Source organism: Suillus fuscotomentosus, assembly GCF_016647785.1.
Source record: "Suillus fuscotomentosus strain FC203 chromosome Unknown F5891scaffold_118, whole genome shotgun sequence".
NCBI classification, from domain to species: domain Eukaryota; kingdom Fungi; phylum Basidiomycota; class Agaricomycetes; order Boletales; family Suillaceae; genus Suillus; species Suillus fuscotomentosus.
In genome coordinates, this window is record NW_024539630.1 from 1 (window position 1) to 22,706 (window position 22,706).

Here is a 22,706-nt window from a genome sequence, read left to right on the forward strand (position 1 = left end):
TCATGTACGTTGTTCCGTTCGTAGAACAATTACATTCTCTAACATATTTTTTCTACAGGATATCCAGTTTTTCCGTGAGGCTTCTGACGTTCAGTTCGATGAGACTGGCAACCGGAAGAGAAAACACAGATACGGCGATGAGGATGAAATCGAGATGGAACAACAAGAACGAAAGCGAAGACAAATGCTCAACAAAGAGTTCAAACTCTTTGCCGAGCGAGTAGCCGAGGCAGCATCGACGTCTATGGGTGAAACACTCGAAGTTGACATCCCCTTCAGTGAATTGTCGTTCGAGGGAGTGCCGTTCCGCACCAACGTCCGATTGCAGCCCACAACAGAATGTCTCGTGCATCTCATCGACCCTCCATTCCTTGTTGTCACCCTCAACGAGATCGAGATTGCTTCGCTGGAACGTGTTCAATTCTCGCTTAAAACAATTCGATCTCGTACTCATCTTCAAAGATTTCACCAAAGCGCCGTTACACATCAATTCAATACCGAGTGGTCAACTTGATGATGTGAAGAATTGGCTAGAGTATGCATGTCCGTTGTGATCGGTAGAACATCGATACTGATGGAACGCGTTCGCAGCTCGGTCGACATTCCTCTCGGTGAAGGCCCGGTCAACTTGAACTGGAGTCCTATCATGAAGACTATCAATGAGAGCCCGTGTGATTTCTTCCAGCAAGGCGGTTGGCGAAGTTTCCTCGGTGGGGGTGATGCCGATGTAAGTGCTTAGATGTGATCATCCGTCATGGGGGCTGAAGCATTGTTGGCAGAGCGATGCAGACGTGGGTTCGGACAGCGAATCTGAGTTTGAGGCAGATCCTGAGGAACTGCAGTCTGAGGAGAGCAGCGCTGATGCTAGTGAGTATGATGGCTCAGATGCGAGCGACGACTCAGGAAGTGGTTCGGGTTATGATGATGATAGCGATGACGGTGATGACTGGGAAGAGCTAGAAAGGAAAGCTGCTAAATGTACGTATATTGACCATCGCTCTTTTTAAATACTTATTTGCAAACCAGCCGATTCAAAGCGAGCCGCCGAGGCAAAGGGAACTCGCGGAGACTCCGAATCAGATGATGACCGACCTAAAAAGAAGAAGGTCGCTGCTAAACCCAAGACGAACGGCAAAAGCAAGAAGCGGTGATCCTTGATGTGGACTTATCATGATGAATATTGTATCTGCTTAGCACTTTAAACTTTTGCCTCAATCTACTTTGCATCTGGTCCAGGTAGAGCCCTGAACTCGAAAGTATGCGACTGTTTGTTCATTAAATCACAGCGGAAATCAAGACGGAAGATGCGGTCTATGTATTGGCGTACTCTGTGATCATGCTCAACACTGATCAGCACAACCCGCAAATACGAGTCAGGCCTTTGCACTTCTTATGCGCTTTCTTTATCTTACAAAGCAACAGAAACGCATGTCGATAGAGGATTACCAGCGGAACCTGAGAGGTGTTAATGATGGTACTAACTTTTCGCCCGAGTTCTTGGTGGGTGGCTTTCTGCTGTTGAAGATCTATGGTGTTCACTCCCAGCAGCAAAGCGTTTACGATTCCATATGCAAACGTGAAATTGTTATGCCTGAAGAGCATACTGGCCAACTCAGCTTCGAGTACGCCTGGAAAGAACTGCTCACCCGTTCACGACAATCGGGTAAGTCGATTGTGCAGAAATTGTAGTGTGCACAGGGAAGTTGATGACGGAGTGGGAGCAGGGCGTCTCAAAAGCTGACAACAAACCCGAATTGGTCGATATGGCCCCTGCGTTGTCTGCATTCATGGCCATTAAGGACGAAGAAGAAATGGTGTGTTCACGCATTATATCTTGGGGCCAACGGTCTTCTAATGCACAGTGCAGACATGCATCCGTACGGCGGCTAATCTCACTTCTACCTTGCTCGTTCACCACATCGTGTTAAAACTGGAGATGATATTGGACAAGGAAGCTAAGATAACTCATGAACAATTTGCTACTCAGATAGAGGCGCGACTTGGGTCGGGTGAAGGTGAAGTTGCCAAAGGACCTGATATGAAGGTGTGGAGTAAAGGGCAGGGCCTCAATGATGTGCGTCAACTGCTCTTCCAGACTCGCTCGTACATCTCATGGGTCATTCCAGGTTGACTGGGCATCGACGGAGATCTGCTACTCTCCCATCATTCAGTCGCGGTCAACAACCACTAGTTATGATTTGCGATCGACTGCGGAATCATCTTCGGACACTATCGCACACAAAGGCGTCTTCCTAATTGCCGTTGGTATGCGATACAAGGGTTACTGTGCCAATCTTGGGCGCAGTATTATTGTTGACCCCTCGAAGGTCAGTGTTAGCGACGTCCTTTTCTCACTGGTCTCATTCGGCCTCGCAGGAACAAGAAGCCATTTACAACTTACTGTTGTCGATGCAGAGCGAGATGCTGAAGGAAATCAAGGATGGCGTCAGCGCACGTGAAGTGTATCAATGGGCATTGGACATCGTGAAAAAGGAAAAGCCAGAGCTTGAGAAGAACTTTGTCAAGAATGCTGGGTTTGGAGTGCGTAATCCTCTATCAAAAATGTGCCCATAAGTCTCAAACTCGTTCAGACCGGCGTTGAGTTCCATGATTCCGCGTATTTGCTTTCTTCTAAAAACTCCAAGCGCCCGAAGACGGATATGGTTTTAAACCTGTCTCTTGGCTTCTCCGACTTGCTTGATGACAACGGCAAGAAGTATGTGTCATTCCTTTGGTCCACGGCAGCCTCGTTCATACTTTTATTTCAGATACGCCCTCCATATAGTTGACACTATTCGCGTTGGCGCTGACAGATCAACTCTTTTGACTGAAGGCGCCAAATCCACCAAAGACACGCTCTTCTTCCTAAATCCTGAAAATGAAATTGAGGTGGAAGAAGATAAGCCGTCCAAACCCAGTAAGAAGGCTCCTGTGAAGCCTCTGGTAAACGGTTCCCCCGTCAAGAACAAGACAGTTGGTGGGAAGGTGTTGCGAAACAAGACGCGTAGCGCTGCCCAGGAGGAAGTTTTAATGACTGCAGCGGCCAAGATCAAGGAACATCAGCAACAGCTGCATGAAGGTCTCCAGTCTGCTGGATTGGCGAAGTACTCTGAAGGTGCTAGCGGTGGCGGTGAAAAGGAGGGTAAAACCTGGAAGCGTTTCCAAAGTTATAAGGGTGAAAGCGCACTGCCACGAGAAGTTGAAAGTCTTTGAGTAAGTGCATCAACTTCTGTATGGAACTTCTTATACTAAAACAACACCACTCAGATCTGCGTAGACCGCAAAGCTCAAACGATTGTGCTGCCCGTGCACGGATTCGCTGTACCTTTCCACATCAACACTATCAAGAATGCGAGCAAAAATGACGAAGGGGATTACACGTACCTCCGCATCAACTTCCAGACTCCTGGTCAGCTCGCCGGGAAGAAAGATGACACGGTAAGTATGGCTTCAGAGTTACGAGTGTTCTCGAGTTTTTGAAGGTATTGCCAAATAGCCTTTTGAAGACCCTGACTCTACTTTCATTCGTTCGGTCAAGTGATGGCCATCGTTTCGATACTATTTCCAAACAAATCACAGACCTAAAGAAAGAGGTCAACAAGCGCGAGCAGCAGAAGAAGGAAATGGCTGACGTTATCGAGCAAGATGTCCTGCTCGAAATCAAAGGTAGACGTGCGCACAAGCTTCCTGAAGTGTTCGTCCGCCCCGCCCTTGATGGTAAACGGTTACCCGGTGAGGTTGAGATCCACCTCGGCAAATAGACACAGCGTGTCTCTTCGCATTCTCGCTCTCGATAATGGATGTTTCAATTACAAAAAGTGTATTTTAAAGTTCTTTAAGGCAATAAGTAAATCCGTGCACGAAGCGTGCCCGAAAATGAAGCAAATCGAGGGATATATCGAGTTCGTCATGTGGAACGACGAGCGGGAAGCGTCGGCGTAAGGATTACATAATAAGAATGTAGCCAAAGCGTCAGTAAACTCTCAAAGTGTACTGCAAGGTAATAAATAAATATATACATAGAGCGCGCCCAAAAATAAAGTAAATCGAATGATATATCGAGTTCGTCGTGTTGAACGACGAGCGGGAAGCGTCGGCGTAAGGGTTACATAATAAGAATGTAGCAAAAGCGTCAGTAAACTCACTAAGTGTACTGCGAGGTAATAAATAAATATATACATAAAGCGCGCCCAAAAAATAAAGTAAATCGAATTATATATTGAGCTCGTCGTGTTGAACGACGAGTGGGATGCGTCGGCGTAAGGTTCGGCCACTATGGGCATTGTGATGACATAATGCGTGACTTAACTCTATTTCGGGTACTACCGGCGGAGTTTGATTTTCTCAAGTCAGTCACTATATAAACCTCCAGCGCTTGAATCTGTTTTCCTTTCCGTTCTTTCATGTCTGTCTCAGTAGTCGTGCGCTTACAACCGTGTAGTAGGAATTTGTATCTGTCTATTACCATTACAATACTATAGTACAATAACATGATAATCCTAAGTGTACCTCACAATGAAGTAAACTTCAGCGGTGCGCTGGACTTGCGCCGAAGGATAGACGCTTAAGGTTGTTTTGATTTTGCTTATGAAATAATTGTAAAGTTAATGTAACTTCGAATAGGCGAAGGTTTAAATGACATCAGGAAACATACGGAATGAATGCAAATTGTGCAACGCTCTGGGAGTCGCTCCAGATTGACGGTGAGATCACACCCAAGTTATCGTGACTCACATCCTTAACGTGATTTTCAGATTGGTCAACGATTGATCCTATTTTGACCGTATATCGTTCAGGCCATCATTGAACGATAATGCAAATTGTACCAATTTTCTACCTCTAGTTGATATAACATACTGATGTCTGGTATAGATACCGCAGTCGGTCTAACAGCCCCTATCTTGTCACCATGTCTGGCCCAACACTACGGCACATCCTACGCAGCCATACGGGTTTCTCAGCATCAGACGGTAGCGTGCGGGGCGTTTGGTGATCTCTAAGAGTTATAGGCATATGGATTTGCGCGCAAGTTTGGACAATTACCTCTCCGAGGATAATACACTGCAGGTACGCAGGCTCTTCCAAAAAACTTTTCAATATTCACTAAAGTCATCAGATAAGCACCTAGCACCTTGGTGACGAACGAAGGGAGCCGAGGAGGAGCTCACTCACCCATGTACCCACAACTGCCGGTTGCGCACTCTGCTACATATTCCCCTTCACATATCCCTGCAGTGCGACTAAATATAGATGCCTCGACGTATCTGTTACCCGTGGCGCAAAGGCAACATGGGTAGCGAAATGTATGTGCCTTACGATAAGCCTCAAATCGAGAAGGGTGAATTTTATGGCCGTATCGGTCGGTCGGCCTGCATTGGGTGTACGTGAGTAACGAATATTCTCTCATAAAGATAGATGACTTACCATTGAAACGTTGTCAGTTCTGCAGTTTGAGCGTGATAATGCAGTATGCCATGGCGGCAAGTGAGGATTGCCACCAGCATCTTTACAACTTCGGGGTCGGCAGTCCCTTCGAATTCCGTAGATATCATTGAACATTCAGAATGTGGAGAACTTGGTGCGTTCATTTTAGGACGTAGAGCTTGAAGATGACTGAGCTCTTATTTCCAGCATTTATATAGCTATGCTATCGTTTCGCTTCATGTCTGCTTTGTTCCAACATTTGGTTGCCATTCCGCCATCGCCATATCTAGCCATGTGCCTGCCATTTCGGCACCATTCCTGTGCCATACGCTGAATCGCATCATTCTTTCTATAAATCCTCCGGCGATAGACTTCCAGCGTTGACCATCCATTCCTCATGTCAGAACCCGGATACACCTGTGTGTGTAGGCGCACTTTCGCTGCGCAGAACCACTTCTCTCAACACCAGCGCTCCTGCCCTCAAACAAAAAAACGCCTATCATCAGCTATATCCGCTTTTAAGGAACTTGTAACTCGCAGAAAAAGGCCGCGCACTTCGAACTATAATGCTGAGCCTGTGGCGATTATGGGGCCGCCTTGTCAACTGTCTAATTCACCTTCCAATCACCTGGTTTCGCGTGAAGCCAACTCTGTCATAGAGTCCGAGGTTACCGTTGTACCTCCGTTCAACTCATCCTTAGGAGATATGACCCCTGACTGTGACGTTGGGGGAAATGACGGAGATACACTTAGTTTGGCGGAGCGCAGACCAAGACGCCAGAATCGCCAGCTGCCCAAGCGATTTAGAGACGTCCTTCCGCTGCCACCACCTACTGCGCCGTCGGGCATCTTTCCTCCAGCATCCATCAATCACGAACAAGTCGTCTCATCCAATCAATCCCCACCCTTATCCCGGCAATCTGTATTTCGTACCCCCTCAAATATATTCGGACTAGTACGACAATACTTCTCATCTACACCGCCCTCCCACGATCCGGAAGAGTATGTCTCCATCGCAGATCTCTCGTTCATCCCTGATAATTCTCGTGCCGATGACGAACCCAATGCACCCACTGCTCCGGGCAGCGACTCGCAATACAGTCCCTATCCCAATCGCTCCTCCTTCCGACTTGGCGATTGGTACTGGAACCAGGGCCTGCAAAAGTCGCAGAACGACTACATGAAACTATTGGATATATTGAGTGATGGCAACTTTGAGGCCACTGACGTGAGCTCCACACGTTGGAAGAAAATAAACTCCCAACTGGGTGTCAACGAGTATGACGAAGACGATGGAGAAGAGTGGGAAGACGAGGATGCCGGTTGGAAGAGAACCCCAGTGTCAATTCAGGTGCCATTTTCCCGTACGACTGAAAAACCGGGCCCTCGCCTATATCAGGCGGCCAATCTCTACCATCGGTCCCTTGTGGCTGTCATACGGGAAAAGATAGCTAACGAACGAGATAATAAATTATTTCATTATGAACCGTATGAGCTGCGCTGGAACCCTTCTCACCTCGATGCCGAGGTTGGCATATACGGAGATCTTTACACGTCCCCGGCCTTCCATGACGCTCATATGGATATTCAAAATTTACCCAGGGAGCCCGGCTGCGATCTTCCTCGAGTCGTAGCTGGTTTAATGTTTTGGTCAGACGCTACACAATTGACTTCGTTCGGCAACGCCAAATTATGGCCGACCTACATGTACTTCGGTAACGAGTCCAAGTATCGTCGCTGCAAACCATCTTGCAACTTGAGTAACCACGTCGCGTACTTCGAGACGGTACGCTTCCCCAGTATTTGATTGTATTGGTTATCTAACTTTGCACTTTCAGCTTCCAGATTCATTCAAGGATTTCACAGGCGGGAAAGGCATGACTAGCGAGTGTGCGACACACTGTCACAGGGAACTATTTCACGAGCAGTGGAATATCTTACTGGACAGTGAGTTCTTGGAGGCGTATGAGCACGGGATCGTGATCCTCTGTTGCGACGGCATCACACGCAGATTCTACCCCAGGATATTTACTTACTCCGCAGATTATCCTGAAAAGTACGTGAATTTGTCTGTGTCTTACTGTAGATGTGATTCAGATTTCAATAGGGTCCTTATAGCCACGGTCCGCAATCTTGGAGGGTGTCCATGCCCGCGTTGCCTTATACCTAAAGACCGCATTCAAAACATGGGAAAGCCTCAAGATCGGACACAGCGTGAAACTCTTGCACGCAGCAATGATACGCGAAGGACTATGGTTAGTACTGCGCGGTCACTTATTTACGAAAAAAACTACGCGGTCGGGAGCGCTCCAGTTGAGCAAATTCTTAAGTCGCAGTCCTGGGTTCCAACCTCGGTAAGGCTTGAACTTCCATCCCTAACAACGCCTAACCATTCCATAGAATGCGTTTATAGATCGCCTCGGTCCTTTGGGCTTCAACATTTTCTGCGCACTTGTAGTAGATCTCTTGCATGAGTTCGAGATCGGCATTTGGAAAATGCTTTTTATCCATTTGTTGCGGATTCTTACCGCGCAGAACAAGGATCTTATTCATGAGTTGGACCGGAGGTACGTTGCATGAGCATGCGTTACCCATTCAGCTGACCTCTTCGTCACCAGATACAGGCAAGTTCCTACCTTTGGTCAAGCTACTATCCGGAAGTTTTCAGCCAATTCTTCGGGCATGAAGCGCATGGCAGCTCGAAACTTCGAAGATTTACTTCAGGTATGACCACATTTTCATTGACACTTGATCAGACTTGACGCTATCCTCAGTGCTCCATCCCTGTGTTCGACGGTCTTCTGCCCGAACCGCACAATTCATCCGTCCTGCAGTTGCTATTTACCATGGCTCATTGGCACGGACTCGCCAAACTCTGAATGCACTCTGATTGGACACTAGATATTATGGATCATGTAACTTCAGCAGTAGGCGAACAATTTCGCGACTTCAAAGCAACGGTTTGCTCCGCTTATGTGACGCACGAACTTCACCAGGAAGTCGAGGCTCGTACCCGACGCAATGCAAAGCAAGCTGCAAAGCAGACAGGCAAGCATAGCTCTAGCGTGTTGGAGCAAAGGAATGCGGCAGTAGAGTTACAGACATCATCCAAAAATGCTCAACGCACAAAGACCTTCAACTTCCAGACATACAAGTTTCACGCTTTAGGCGACTATGTGTCTACAATCCGTCGATACGGCACATCCGATTCGTACAGCTCCGAACCTGTCAGTCCCGTATATATAACTTCATACTTAACTTACTGACTATTGCAGGGTGAACTCGAGCACCGTTCTCCCAAGTCCAGATATCGTCGGACGGATCGCAAGTCGTTTGTAAAACAATTAACCCGGATCGAACGTCGCCAGGCTCGCATTCGTCGTATTGGCGACAAAATAGTTCATCGCCCGCACATCGAAATCGCTGAATTAGCCAGAAGCCCATGTGTCCACCACCATATTGGCGCAACGCAAAAATTCCCTGTTCACATAGGAACATATCTAATCAGCCACGAAGGTGATCCAGCGATCAAGGTAAATGTTATTGGTATGTGCAAACGTCTCCTAACGCCCCCGCAGAATTTTGTCGTGAAGCTCAAGTCTCATCTGTTGAAACGAATTCACGTTTTACCAGGAGCGGGAGAAGAGGATGGTATCGATGCGGTCATCCTCAAGGACGATCGGATGTATCGTCACAACATAGCAAGGTTCAACTACACTACGTACAATGTTCGCAGGGGCCAAGACGTCATCAACCCCAAGACCTCTCACTGCAACGTGATGGTCCTCCGCAATGCCAACGATGTGGGGAATCAAGGGCACAGATTTCTTTATGGTAAAGTATTAGGCATATATCATGTTAACGTTATCTACGTCGGAAGTGGCATGGTAAACTACACCCCACTCCCAATGGAGTTTTTATGGGTTCGCTGGTACGAGCCCACGATGCAGGTCTCTTCCTGGGAGAACTCCACTCTAGATCGTATTAGGTTTCCGCCCATGACTGACGAGTATTCGTTCGACTTCCTTGATCCTTCAGATGTTTTGAGGGGCTGCCATATAATACCATCTTTCGAGAAGGGTAAAAGACATCTGGAAGGATCAGGCATGTCTGGATGTGCAGGAGACAATGATGATTGGCGTGAGTACTTCGTTAATCGGTGAGTCAGGAAAATAATTAGTGCAAATCAATATTGAACTCATGATTTCAGGTTTGTTGATCGCGACATGCTGATGCGATTCCACTTTGGTCTTGGAGTCGGACACGTCTACTCTCACTATCGTGGCGCACCGGCTGGCCCTCAGCCAGAAGGGAGCACAAATAGTGTCCCCGAAGATGACGTCGATGTCAATGACTTTGACTATGACTTCGAAACAGAAGAGGAAGATGACAGTACTTCGAGAGTGCAAGTCGTCGGGGAGGGGTTTGGCGACAGCAACGAATCATTATTAGAACAATTTGATCAGATGTACGATAGCGATGTAGATTTAGATTACGAGAATTAGCGGTGAGCTCTTGTACATAATACATTTTAGGTTTTTAAGACTCAACTCGATGGCCTGCGATGGCGCATTTTATTCTATGCACATCAGCACGATGCAGAGTGTCACATGAATTTACATGTAATAACGGGATGGCATTGCGATGGCACTCGCATAATTTCTCACATATGGGCGTTTATTCATAAAAGACCATCTTTGCGGTGTTGACTCTTACCTAGATAGCAATGGTTTTCCTCTATGATGCAGACAACAGTGCGCCATTCTTTGACTCCATTCTCTTTCGAGAAGATGCATTTTTTACTTTTTCAGTAAGTCATGTCATGCTGTTCACTTCACCGCCTGCGAGACTAATTCTTTACAGTTTGTCCTCCGAAATTGCCCTGAGGCGACAGCTGTGTTACCCTTCGTGGGGTATGTTCCTGTAGGGTCGCTGATGACACTCTATCCTCTCTACGTATGTATCTGCATACCTAGAAAATCTTCGTGATGTCTCATTGTCGCTGCAGTCTACACAAGCAGGTGTTGCGATCGTAAGTTTTCTTTCTTTTGCAGGGGTGCTATATACGCTGACCGCCGCTCTAGTTGGGATCACTAGCTATATTGTCTGCTTATTTGCGAACTCCGTTGGTACACTGCGCGGTCTATGAGCAAAGGTCAGACATGGAGGTGCCCATATATGTGGTAAGTTGAATCTCAATAGTGTTACGTCTTCCCACTGATCAGTCACGCAGCTGGAACCTCAGTCTCGTACATTCAATCTTCCCTACGTAGGCCAAAAGATAGGTCACGACGGCAACCATTACAACTTATTCACTTGTGTAAGTATATTTTGCAATTTTATTCTATCTCGCCTGACAATACCATAGGACAGTGACGGCACTGCTGTCCATCTCGCACTCCATCCTGCAGGCTATGAGCCTATTCCCCATGCTGTGGGATTCCCTGCTCTCAACTTCACATCTTTCCCGCCGGCGTTGGATCTCACGTTTGGTCTAACACAACCTTTCATCCCACTGAACACGGCTATGGTCGACCCTCGTTCCATTTTGGAATCGTGTGTGCGATCTCCCACTGTTAATCGTTTGCGTTACGACCCTATTCTCGTCGCATCTCGCGCGCATAGTTCCACCGCCGACTCTTCAGAGTCTGGTTTGGTCGGACCCAGCTCAATCTTTGGGTCATCCATCCTGGAGACTTCATATATAGGCTCTTCCGCATATCCGGCACGCAGAGGCGACACCGATGCTAACATATCCAAGAATCTCACAGGCTCAACTGGTACCAAGCGCAGAACTACGCAGAAAACAGACAAACCCACACTATCCTATATCATGACTCGCTACCCCAACTGGAGAAAGGCCCTTGCCTACCTTAGGTGCATGCTACGAGTTGCCGTGTGCCGCGGAGGTCACCCCAGTCTGTTCTTACTCGTAACGGCTGATTATGCTACTGAGCGAAAGGCGCTGATTATTTCCCTCTGGCCCGAAACTCTGGTTCGGTGTGAGTTGCAGCCGCAGGATTTGGAAAAGGGTGAGCAGCTCGATCCCTCTGACTGTTTATAAGCATACTGATCTCGTAGCAGTTACTATGGCAGACGATAATGTTATGTCTGACATGGACATCCTAGCTCTCGTTCGTGTTATCTTTTTTCTTCCCTATCTATCTCATACTGGAACAGGGCGATGCTTGGTTCAGTCTTTGGATGTATGACAACAAGTGTCACGCGTCCACCTCAGTCATGACCAATCGTGCCGGCTTTGACCTGAAACATCTCTTCGGGATTACGCTACATGATAAGATCCTGTCCATCGTATCGAAGCTGATGCCCCCACAGTCAAATTGCCTTCCGTTCACCGTAAGTATTCTGAATTGGCTTTGGTACTCAGACTCTTATCTTCTCACATAGGTCAATGGTTTAGTGAAGTTCCTCCGCCATCAGGTCTCGAAAGAGTCGGTTTACCATGTAGTTTTCTGGCAGAACGCCACACCAGGTTATCGTATCTGTCTCGCTGATCTGGATCCCACAGCCTTTAGGGAGGCAGCACACCCGCCTGTGGCCACGTTGGCCTTAGTCGTAACTACTGTCAGTTGCCTCATTAAACATACTGTTTTCATTCACTCATTTCATTAGTGTTACGACGTCTTTCTGGACACCTTTGATGAAGAATTCAAAGACACTCATGTGTTTATGTCTCCAAGCGAGATGCATAAACACGTATGCGAGACGCTTCCTATGCTATTCGAGCAATCTGACGACCCAGATTATACGTCATTCATGGCCGCTATGAGCGCGTTATGTACCATCAAGTGAGTTTACATTTGTGCGGTGTCTACACTCCGAACTGATCAGAATGCAATGTGTAGGAAGGGCGATGTCCAACGGGTTAGCCGGCCTAAGCACCCAACAAAACGAAAAGCGGTTGCTTAAATTTACGTTTCCGTCCATATCATTTACAAAGAGAGCTTTTTGAAATGTACAGTGTGTTCCGCTTCGAGTCCTTCGTGTATTATTGGAGCTAAGATACGATGTGATCCATTACATGAGTTTCTATATAAGTAAACAATAATACCCACACTGATATCTACGCTCGCTTAGAGGCTTTCGGAAGGATCCAAAACACACGGGTCTTTTTCTAGTTTCATCAATGGCGCACCTAAACCTGCAATATAATTTTGTGTAAGCGAGAAACTAGACTTCAAAACGTGTGTGAATTAAGTCATTCATTATCGTCATTATATTAACTAACGTTTTTATAGTTTGATGGCCATCATGCGCCATAACTGGGCCATTACTCCCAATTCAAACGTATAGGTTAGCATCAGCATTTCACCATCGTGTGAACACCCCCGACCTCATTCTTCTCTGCCCACCATTTTCAACATGTCAAATATTATTCTTTCTACATGCGACACACCTTTGGACCTCAAGTTGCTTGGACACAATGAGAACGACCTGGTATACTGGCTCCAGACGAAGGGGCATGAAACCGTCAGTACCCCTATATATATTTATATCGTTCCCTCATAACTTCATATCCAGCTTCCAGAATCTCTCTTTACCGCAGCTTCCGTGCTTTTTGGATTGGTCGATCCTCTTGATATTAAGACTCTCATTGAAGTGAGCCTCAAGGAGGATGCGACGCAGACAGGCCTCCACCATGAAGAGGAAAGTTGCTTGGAATACCTCAAGCGAGGAGGGCGTTTGTTGATGGAGGAGCGAATGGATCGGGCTCAGATAGAAGTATCATTGTTCAGTAGCGCTATTGCGAACTTATGTGAAGAGTTAAACGCTAGATGTCACCCAAGTAAGCCATGTTGTTCGAAGTATCTTGTCCGACCCTTAAAATTTATTTCTAGCTCCATGTCGTACTGATCCAAAGAAGGTGGCCACGCCCAAAGCTGTTGGATCTGTGGGAGCACACCAATCATCCATCTCAGTCAGTTGTTTCCAACCTACAAAGGCCGTTCAAGACAAATGCCATGCATGGCTTCGCACGTCGTCGCAATCTCAAGATATCACGCGAGATTCCAATGCTGGCCGAATACTTCGTGATTTCCCCTCAACTTTACAATGCCCCTGTCTTCACGACCATGTCCTAAGGGTGAGTGCTATTCATATTATGAAGGTTAGTGTTCTTATAATGTACAGCCCGACGATCAATTCATCCCCCTCCCTCATGTGATGAAAACTTGGGTCGATAACTTCACATATGGTGCATACATGAGCGCATCATTAGCAGAATCTAACGAACCCCTATGCCTCGACCACAGCAACAGTTTCACAACAAAGGAGTTCAAATCAGTGGGTATGCTCAAGTCTGATTTCCACATTCTGGACTTGAAGAAGCAACGCGCCCAGTCCGAAGTTGACATGTTGTCTGAAGCCATTGCACGTATCGCCGAGTTCCATCACAATGATGACGGTGAGCATGTAGCTTTTTCGAGTTTTCTCTTACTTAAGTGATATGCAGGCACCACTGAGACGGATGAATCAGATTCATCCGATGATTGGTCCGATGATTGGATGTCAACCTCGTATACATCTTCCCCTTCCTTGTCACTCTCTTGACCCTCTTGCAGATGTACCACCTAGGTCCGAGTTCACCACCTATAGTTCCACAGTTATATTATTACACAAGTCAGTTGTACGATGGACTTCGTTTATGTTATTCATCTTCCCATTATTATGATCACCAATTTATATCTGTTTGTATGCGCTTGCTCACCCACCCTACGTCCATGTCTAAATGTGGGCCAAACACATTTTTGTACTGAGGTAAGGTTTCATGGTTACTTCCATTCAAATTTGAACTTCGTGCTCGATTAAAATCTCAATCTGAGCAACTGACTTGGGTCCAGGATGTCTGGTCTGCTTGCATTTCATCGGACTTTTGGTAATATCTTTTAACTATGATTTTTATCTCGAATCAATTACTAACTTCACACTAACCCCTATGTGACAGTGTTTGTCTTCGCCACCTGCATATCATGTTGTCCCATTTCAAATACATATCAATATTATATCTCCGTGTGGTCAAACATTATTTCATACATGTGCGACAGCATGATAATATTTAAAAGCTGAACATGTAATGATGTATTTCGAGGCCAGCTAAATATAAGAGTTGGAAGGTTCTATTATCATACTGCTGTCACCCTACAATATGTATATCAAAATTATACATCCCTTGGATAATCATATCTTCTGTTGTATATGTGTCGCAGTGTGATAATATTGTCCAATTTTACAGCTGAATGTCTTTCAATGCCAGCCAAATATAAGAGTTGGAAGGTTCCATTATCATGCTGCTGTCACCCTACAATATGTATATCAAAATTATACATCTCTTGGATAATCATATCTTCTGTTGTATATGTGTCACAGTGTGATAATATTGTCCAATTTGCAGCTGAATGTCTTTCAATGCCAGCCAATTATAAGAGTTGGAAGGTTCCATTATCATGCTGCTGTCACCCTACAATACACATATCAGAATTTTATCTCCCTCGTAAGATCATGTCTGATTTCATATTTGTGTGACGCCATGATAATATTGTCCAATTTTGCAGCTGAATGTCTTTCAATGCCAGCCAATTATAAGAGTTGGAAGGTTCCATTATCATGCTGCTGTCACCCTACAATACACATATCAGAATTTTATCTCCCTCGTAAGATCATGTCTGATTTCATATTTGTGTGACGCCATGATAATATTGTCCAATTTTGCAGCTGAATGTCTTTCAATGCCAGCCAATTATAAGAGTTGGAAGGTTCCATTATCATACTGCTGTCACCCTACAATACACATATCAGAATTTTATCTCCCTCATAAGATCATGTCTGATTTCATATTTGTGTGACACCATGATAATATTGTCCAATTTTGCAGCTGAATGTCTTTCAATGCCAACCAATTATAAGAGTTGGAAGGTTCCATTATCATACTGCTGTCACCCTACAATACACATATCAGAATTTTATCTCCCTCATAAGATCATATCTGATTTCATATTTGTGTGACGTCATGATAATATTGTCCAATTTTGCAGCTGAATGTCTTTCAATGCCAGCCAATTATAAGAGTTGGAAGGTTCCATTATCATACTGCTGTCACCCTACAATACACATATCAGAATTTTATCTCCCTCATAAGATCATATCTGATTTCATATTTGTGTGACATCATGATAAGAATATTCAAATGTAAAACTAGATGTATAATAATGAGTTTTGTTTGTCATATATATCTGGTCATAACAGTTTCGGGTCAATTTTCTGATGTATGAGGCCAACGACCTGTGAGTTCTGACTTCTGATGCACGGGCCTCCCAAGTTGTGGATTGCCCTCTTTCCAACTGAACATGCACATTGCAGACAGGACAAGCGGCGCGAGGATCTTGTTGCGATGGTCCAGCGCCAGCACAAACGCTGGCCATTCAAAGAGGGCAAGAGGCGCTTCACCTCGAAGACGAACATGGTGCACATGCGTGCTGTCCTCCTCAACCCAGCATATGGCTTTACCAGGCCTCGAGCCGCTGCTTCCAAACAGGTTGCAGCTCAGCGCAGCAATGCTGTGTCTGCGGATGGGCCGATTCCACCACCACCACCACCAGTGCTATCATCGGCACCTTCTCCACCTCCACCACCAGTGCTGTCATCGGCACCTTCTTCACCTCCAACTCTGCCGCCGCCTTCACCTCTGGCACTGCCATCTCTGCAACCTACCGCTATTGAAACTGAGGATCCGGTGGGGACCGAGCTCGAACATGGTACCGAGATGGACTTTGGTAGCTGCGCCCTGCCAGGTTCGTCTCCATCTCAAGCCATTTGCTACTACTGCTGACTCCTTCCCCAGACTCCATGGACTCATCTGGCCAGGCTGCAGGCAGAGCGACTGGTGAGAATGAGATGGCCATGCAGGTATGGCCTTTGTCATTGCCGAGGAGAACCAATGACCTCCGTTCACAGGACATGGATCTCTATGTGGACTTTATGCATCCTAGTGCTGACCTTGAGCGCTTTGCGTACTCGGTCGCTCTTGAGCAGGTTGGTGCACTGAATGACCTGACGGGTGAGTGGCAAGGAAGCATGATGCAGCTCATCGAACGGCTGCATGAGAAAGCACCTGGTATTGAAGGTAAGCCCTTTTGACTGCTCCAGCTGGTATTATAACTGTGCTTGCCAGATGCCTTGGAGATCACGTACCCAGATCCAGCTCACCCTGAGTATTTGCGGTGGCTTGTGTCTGCTGCTGCAGGTGGACTGCTGCATTCGACCCCAGATGCTCCCAGCATCCATATCCCAGCGGACAATGTTCTGACACTGCACGTCAGGTTTGGGCAGGTGAGGTCTTTTCATTCTCGCATTGGGTCATCCACCAGTTCACAGCTAAGTTTGGATCATTCAGATGAGGGCAGCTGCCACTGCTCCAGGCGCTGCTCCCGCTCCCGCTCCAGGTGCTGCTCATGGCCAGCACTGCGCCACTGCATCTGGCTCCCGTGCATCTCAGTCCCGCACTGCCACAGCATGGCTTGCTGAGAAGGCGCAGGAGGAGCCTGGGTATGCTGCCTTCAAGGCTGGCCAGCACCGCATCCAACCCAACGCAGCCGTTGTGGCGTCATGGCAGTTTGCTGTGCAATTCTGTGAAAGGTACAGCCAGAAGCCATGTCCCGTCAGCGTGAGTACTGCATTGTCTCTTCAGTCCCTTACTGAGGGTATCCACTAGGAACCAAGTGACAGCTGCCAGTCTTGGAGCCTTGCGAGAGGACTGCGCATCAAGAAAAAAGATGTGCAGGATGCCCTTGGGGTGGGATCAACGTGGATGGCTGAAGCGCAGCAGGCAGTGCACATCTTGCGGCAATATGGTGAAGGGGGAAGCTCACCCAGGCAGGCTGTGATAGCCAAGTGTGCTTCGACCAGTGAGAAGGCTGGTGCACGAGATCTTCTGGGCTATCTGCGCATGCAATGATAGGCAATTCATTATAGTGTAACTTACTCACAATGATAATGACAACGGTGATGGCTTGACTGCATCTGCCTGTGCATCCTCACCTGCGGCGAGTCAATCATGTTTGAGCAGCACATCCTCACCTGCAGTGAGTCGCTCGCGTTTATGTTGTGCCATTCTTATGCGTGTGCGACGCGTTCCGTCTCGATTCCGGCTCCCGTTTATTGTGAGTGATATCTATTTATCTACAGTGCATGTGTCTGACACATTCTTTTTCTCGCCCAAAGACACCGATGCAAGTATCCCATCCCATTCCTGTCATGCCCAGCATCCACAACTAACTATAACCATTCAACAGATCGTCTGCGTGCGTGGCGCGTTCCATTTCAACCACGCCATGGGTTTCAATGCTGCTACCATCTCTAGCCATGACGACGCTTTCGATCTTGAACGCTGGAGGAAAATTTCAAACCATGGGTTTTGACGCTGCTACCATCTCTAGCCATGACGAAGCATCCACAACTAACTATAACCATTCAACAGATTGTCTGCGCACATGGCACGTTCCATTTCAACCACGCCATGGGTTTCGACGCTGCTACCATCTCTAGCCATGACAATGCTTTCGACCTTGAACACTGGAGGAAAAATTTCAAACCATGGGTTTCGACGCTGCTACCATCTCTAACCATGGGTTTCGACGCTGCTACCCTCTCTAGCCATGACAATGGCTAATTTGGCTAAGAAGATGCATTTCATGTGAAAGGATTTGGAAGTACAATTTGCGTAACGCTTTTGATGAATGACTCAGTTGGATGTGTGTAGGATATAGCACCGCAGTTTTTGTTTGAACGAAAATAATGAATTTGTGGTCTTACAGACCTGGACTCGGACTGAATCAAAGGTTAGCACACCCCTCAACTCGCTGCTGCCTCCCATACCGCGCACCCCTCAACTCGCTGCTGCCTCCCACACCTGTACCCACCAATCAAGGATAATGCAAAGCAGCTGCAAGGACAGCCTGAAAGCCAGCCCCACGATCCTTCTGTAGATAGTCACAGAAGGCTCGTACCTTGCCCATGAATGCAGAAGTGTTCTCATACTTCTCAACCAGGAATCTCAGCGCAAGGGAGACATTCCAGTTCGGCTTTGCTGACAGCTGCTCTACAAGGGAGACAACCTTGGAGTGCCTTGCAGCCTCAGTTTTGAGGCCACCTTCATTGCGTCGCCACTTTGCACCCCACCGGTCCTTTAGCTCTCGTGTCGAAAGATGGCCATTCAGGCCATCGACATACTCAGTCCAGATGTCTGTGATGGCATCCACAGGCTGGTAACGGTACCTTGGGAGCCAGTCTCCGTTCTTCCACTCCCACTCATGAGCGTCGAGCTTGGCCCGCCCATACTTGGCAAGAAGGGCTGCCCATTTCTCTGACTGTGGATCGGAGGGTGAGGTGTCAACGGCCGATGGCTGGTCAGCGCCAAAGGAGGGGAGTGCCAAGTTGGGACGGCTGACTGTGGGAACCAAAGTGCTGGTGCTCATGTTTGTGGTGGGTGCGCCTGAGATGTTGATGGTAAAATTAGGCATGGTAGTGTGGGGAAAAGAGGGGACGGTCTGAAGGCAGAGGGAGGGGAGTGAAGGCGGTCCAGTGATTTGGTGAGTGGGTGCTGGGATGGCTGTGGCAGCTACAAATTTTTCCCGAGTCATGAGCGCATCATTCAAGGAAGAATAGCTTACCTGTCTGCACAGCTGCCTTGTGGCTCCTTCTCCGCCGCCCATGAGAGCTGCCTGCAGTGAGCTCTGCGAGCAGGGCACTCTGGGTTTCCATGTGCTGCCGAACCTCTGCCCGCAGGGCTTCATTCTCTGCATGCTGAGCTTGCTGATCCAGTGTCATGTTTGTGACAAGGCCCTTGAGGCTGCACACAAGATGCTGAGGCAGGTTATGAAAGGCCATCCTGGCCTGCTCCTCTGCCTGCGCGACTGCCTGGATAGCTTCGTGGGCATAGTCCCGGAAGCACTGCGTGTTGAAGGGCTTGAATCGAAACATCTGAATTTCAGGGTGTTTGGTGTAGAGGAGCGCAGCATCCTGAAGAAGGACCAGTCGGAACCACAGCAACACAGAGAGGAACTGGCGGAGGGCAATGTCCATGGCAAGCGGTGAGCGTTGACTGCGGTCTTTGAGGTCTTGCTGTGCCCGCTCAACAAATGGAAAAATCTCCTCCATCAGTGCAAGCGGTGGAACTGCAAGTAAGTCATGCATTAGAGGATGCGCTGCAGGCCTTGTGGGTGCTCTCACCAATACTGTTCCTGGGCAGGGTGTAATCCTCTGGGCGCCGTGCATTAAACATGCCTGCACCAAGCAGTGCATCCAAAGGGAATGCACGGTCATAGACTGGATTGAATGAGCCGTTGTCACTCCAGCCACTGAGTGCCTTGGTGCCATTCACACTGGCACCGTGTGCACGTGCTGTCTGCGCAGCATAGTGACGGCCAGCGTGAGTCTTCTTTGTGATGTCAACGTTGTTCTTCATGTGCATGGTCGTGATGCGATCGCGATGGTCTGATACAATGATTTTCATGTCAGCTGGGATCTGAGTTAGTCAAGGGTGCACCCACTGCAACTCACTTTCATAGGTCATTTCCTTGGTCGGGCTGCCTGTGTAAAAGACATGGTATTCATACCACTCCCGGCAGCCATACTCGCCATAGTTCTTGTTGGCAAAGTCAGGGGCAAAGTCAGGAGGGGCGCAGTTGAGGATGTGGAAGTGTGCGAAAAAAAGGAATGCAAGCGCGCCGACGGGGCAGAGCTCAGCATGGACATGTCGTATGGCCCCATGCTCATCAACACGGCCTGTTTGGTTGTGTTTCGCATTGTCCGCCAGTGCAGCGAGGACCTGCACAAGAGAGTGAGGAAGGAGCAGGCATCGATATTGAAACTGAGCGCACGCACCTGGATCTCATTGTTTTGGTCCAGTGGAACGGTCGCTGGGAAGAGGTCTGACCACTCCAGCATACGGCAGCCCTCCCCTCAAAAGGCTGTTGCAGCTGATACCAGCAGCATCGCACGATCACGGATCCCAACAAAGACATATTGTGGCCCTGAGAAGTCTGTGAGGCACCAGAGAGAGCAGCGGATGAGCTTGGCCTTGGTGTATGTGTCTGATCAATGGTTACTGTCAGCGGCAGGCAGGGATGCAGCGACCGACACTCACCAGAACTTGTGCCAGCAGCCTTCACTGTCTGTGACTTCTCAACTCTCTTCGGCTCATGGTGCCTTGATGCTGACTCGAATGCACGTATACGTGGATCCCTGCGCAGGCTGACGTGTGTCTCATGCTCGCGTGGGTAAGAGTGTGAGTGGTTGAGGCGGTACTTCTCAAGAGCATTGATGACCTGTGCAACGTGAGATTTCCCGAGGGATGAGCCTTGGATTAAGTCTTTGCTCCCGCGCTTATACTGAGCATTAGAAAGAGGCGTCAGAAGAGAATTTGAACTGATATGAATCAGACGGTTACCTTCTCGCGTGTGGTCTCATGGTGGAGAAACATCGACGCCTTCGCAGCAGTCACAGGAAAGGCAGGAATCGGAACTCATGTGCTGTCCACAGCAGCAGTGCGTGCTTGGTCTGCATCAAACCACACCTGATAGTTCTGAACTTGCCGTGGGTAGCTCTTCGCTGTGCCCTTCCCCTCAAGCTCCTTTTCTCCAATCCTCAGCCACAGCTCATGGGATTCCCGCTCAAGCATGCTGAGCGAACGTTCCATGCGTGGGGAAACCGCCAGAGTGTTGAATGGCTCCATGCGCAGCCGCTTTGGACTTGGTGGAGGGAGGCAGGGGGGCGAAGATGCGCGGTGGATGCCATGAGTCGATGACATGGGTAAGCGCTGGTATGAATGATGGCAAAGGCTGGTAATGAAGTGCTTTTAAAGCAGTGGGCAGATTTGATTCAGCTCGGGTCCGTTAATTGCAATGTGGCAGCACAGAGTAATTGACAGCGGTGCTGAGACAGGCAATAACCTGAAAGCCGCCAATGGAAAGCCACGCACGTAAGCATCGACACTCGGAACTAATGAAAAGGCAGGACCTACAGCCTAGTGTGTTAGTGCCGTTCCTTCTGTTCTTTTCCCATGTTGGATCGCTCGCATGACTGTCCAACGGGTAACAAACACTGTGGGTGGATTCACCTGCCAAGTACACTAGCAATCGCTCAGTTGAGTGCAGGACCATCAGCAATAAAAAATCTTAAACATTACCTTGAGAGTCGGACGTGCAGCAAAGTAGCACAAGAGAGGACAGAACGTGAGTCTTGCAACCGTGCATGGTGAAAGTCCATGGACGGAGAGGCTGAAGATGTTAAAACTATGAGAAATGTCAGAACGGAAAGAATGCAAGGTCTGGACAGATTGAAAGACACTTACTGGAGCGCGTTTGGGTGCCAGGGACAGAACTTCAAGAAAGAAGAATAGGGCAGATGAAGAGAACACGAGCCTTGGGACTGTCCGACCGTGGATGGTGAAAGTTGAAAGTCCATGGTATCAGTGCACTTGAGACTCTAAAAAAAGGTCAGAATGCAAGGAATGCAAGGACTGGAAGACACTTACCAAAGCATAGTATGCGATGCCCTTGCGCCCCAGGACAGAACCAAAAGAGTGAAGAATGTAACACTGTGAAGAATGGTCAAAGCGGAAAGGACAGCCAAAGTGAAAGGCGCGTACCGGATTGAATGAAAGTAGACATTTCGGACCGCATGTAACACTGTGAAGAATGGTCAAAATGGAAGGGGCGGCCAAAGTGAAAGATGCGTACCGGATTGAATGGAAAGTAGATAGGTAGAAAAGAACAGACTGAAAAGAGCAAAAGATGGTGCTGACAACGCTAGCGTTCGGAATGAAAGCATCGAACATTGGTTTGCATGGCGGACGTGGCACAACACACACCTGCACTGATTCCACCCCCCCAATGGCAACGGGGCACGCCCAGATCTCACGTAGACCTTGGTACCTACCTTGGCGGTAGTGAGCGCGCCCGGGTCTCACGTAGACCCACCCTGCAAAGGGCCAAGAGCCAGGAGCATCGTCAGCCGCCCATCAGTGCTTGCCACCACGCCAAACCAAGCAGTGTCCAAAGGGACGGAGGACCGAAAGGAACACAAAAAGAAAGGAATGGCACGAACGGACTGGCTGGGACGACGACAATGGTGGTGGCAGCGGCGCACACAAACGAGAGAGGGGCGAGATCGATCGGAGTTTGAAAAAATAAATTGGCTGCCGTTGATCGACTTGGCGCCGGCGACGAGCCGTGTACACAGTTGGTGACTCCGCTTAGGTTTGGCAG

The 22,706-nt window shown here is 48.0% G+C and overlaps 6 protein-coding genes across 6 annotated transcripts; 5 read left to right on the forward strand and 1 right to left on the reverse strand.

The window, feature by feature from the left end:
- Positions 1–58: 58 nt before the first annotated feature.
- Positions 59–1,151, forward strand: F5891DRAFT_986430 (uncharacterized protein; the record flags this gene model as incomplete). The annotated part of the gene is made up of 5 exons (XM_041377770.1): positions 59–413; positions 463–535; positions 592–727; positions 780–978; positions 1,027–1,151. Coding segments are annotated over 5 exons (888 nt in total), but the record flags the coding sequence as incomplete, so codon positions are not given.
- Positions 1,152–1,428: 277 nt separating this feature from the next.
- Positions 1,429–3,761, forward strand: F5891DRAFT_1209795 (FACT complex subunit-domain-containing protein; the record flags this gene model as incomplete). Its single annotated transcript, XM_041369144.1, has 9 exons — positions 1,429–1,663; positions 1,699–1,814; positions 1,868–2,074; positions 2,127–2,327; positions 2,377–2,541; positions 2,592–2,716; positions 2,769–3,205; positions 3,278–3,438; positions 3,483–3,761. 9 exons carry the CDS (start codon positions 1,429–1,431, stop codon positions 3,759–3,761), a joined length of 1,926 nt encoding a protein of 641 aa, XP_041218347.1.
- A 4,569-nt stretch (positions 3,762–8,330) lies between these two features.
- F5891DRAFT_1197237 (uncharacterized protein) lies at positions 8,331–12,354 on the forward strand (the record flags this gene model as incomplete). Its single annotated transcript, XM_041368445.1, has 14 exons — positions 8,331–8,651; positions 8,700–9,583; positions 9,635–9,905; positions 10,145–10,234; positions 10,288–10,380; positions 10,433–10,456; positions 10,509–10,607; positions 10,658–10,744; positions 10,793–11,456; positions 11,509–11,558; positions 11,605–11,781; positions 11,833–12,009; positions 12,058–12,233; positions 12,291–12,354. The coding sequence occupies 14 exons, from the start codon at positions 8,331–8,333 to the stop codon at positions 12,352–12,354; spliced, it is 3,177 nt and encodes a 1,058-aa protein (XP_041218348.1).
- Positions 12,355–12,807: 453 nt separating this feature from the next.
- Positions 12,808–13,995, forward strand: F5891DRAFT_1197238 (uncharacterized protein; the record flags this gene model as incomplete). Its single annotated transcript, XM_041368446.1, has 5 exons — positions 12,808–12,915; positions 12,967–13,231; positions 13,284–13,528; positions 13,576–13,849; positions 13,898–13,995. 5 exons carry the CDS (start codon positions 12,808–12,810, stop codon positions 13,993–13,995), a joined length of 990 nt encoding a protein of 329 aa, XP_041218349.1.
- A 1,747-nt stretch (positions 13,996–15,742) lies between these two features.
- F5891DRAFT_1209800 (uncharacterized protein) lies at positions 15,743–18,250 on the forward strand (the record flags this gene model as incomplete). Its single annotated transcript, XM_041369145.1, has 7 exons — positions 15,743–16,232; positions 16,283–16,347; positions 16,396–16,564; positions 16,613–16,770; positions 16,835–17,104; positions 17,153–17,291; positions 17,877–18,250. The coding sequence occupies 7 exons, from the start codon at positions 15,743–15,745 to the stop codon at positions 18,107–18,109; spliced, it is 1,524 nt and encodes a 507-aa protein (XP_041218350.1). The 3' UTR covers positions 18,110–18,250.
- A 112-nt stretch (positions 18,251–18,362) lies between these two features.
- On the reverse strand, positions 18,363–22,276 carry F5891DRAFT_1197240 (uncharacterized protein; the record flags this gene model as incomplete). The annotated part of the gene is made up of 14 exons (XM_041368447.1): positions 18,363–19,057; positions 19,110–19,613; positions 19,669–19,932; positions 19,999–20,266; positions 20,323–20,357; positions 20,439–20,531; positions 20,585–20,828; positions 20,888–20,926; positions 20,978–21,256; positions 21,626–21,731; positions 21,791–21,924; positions 21,974–22,036; positions 22,088–22,127; positions 22,179–22,276. The coding sequence occupies 14 exons, from the start codon at positions 22,274–22,276 to the stop codon at positions 18,363–18,365; spliced, it is 2,862 nt and encodes a 953-aa protein (XP_041218351.1).
- Positions 22,277–22,706: the final 430 nt, after the last annotated feature.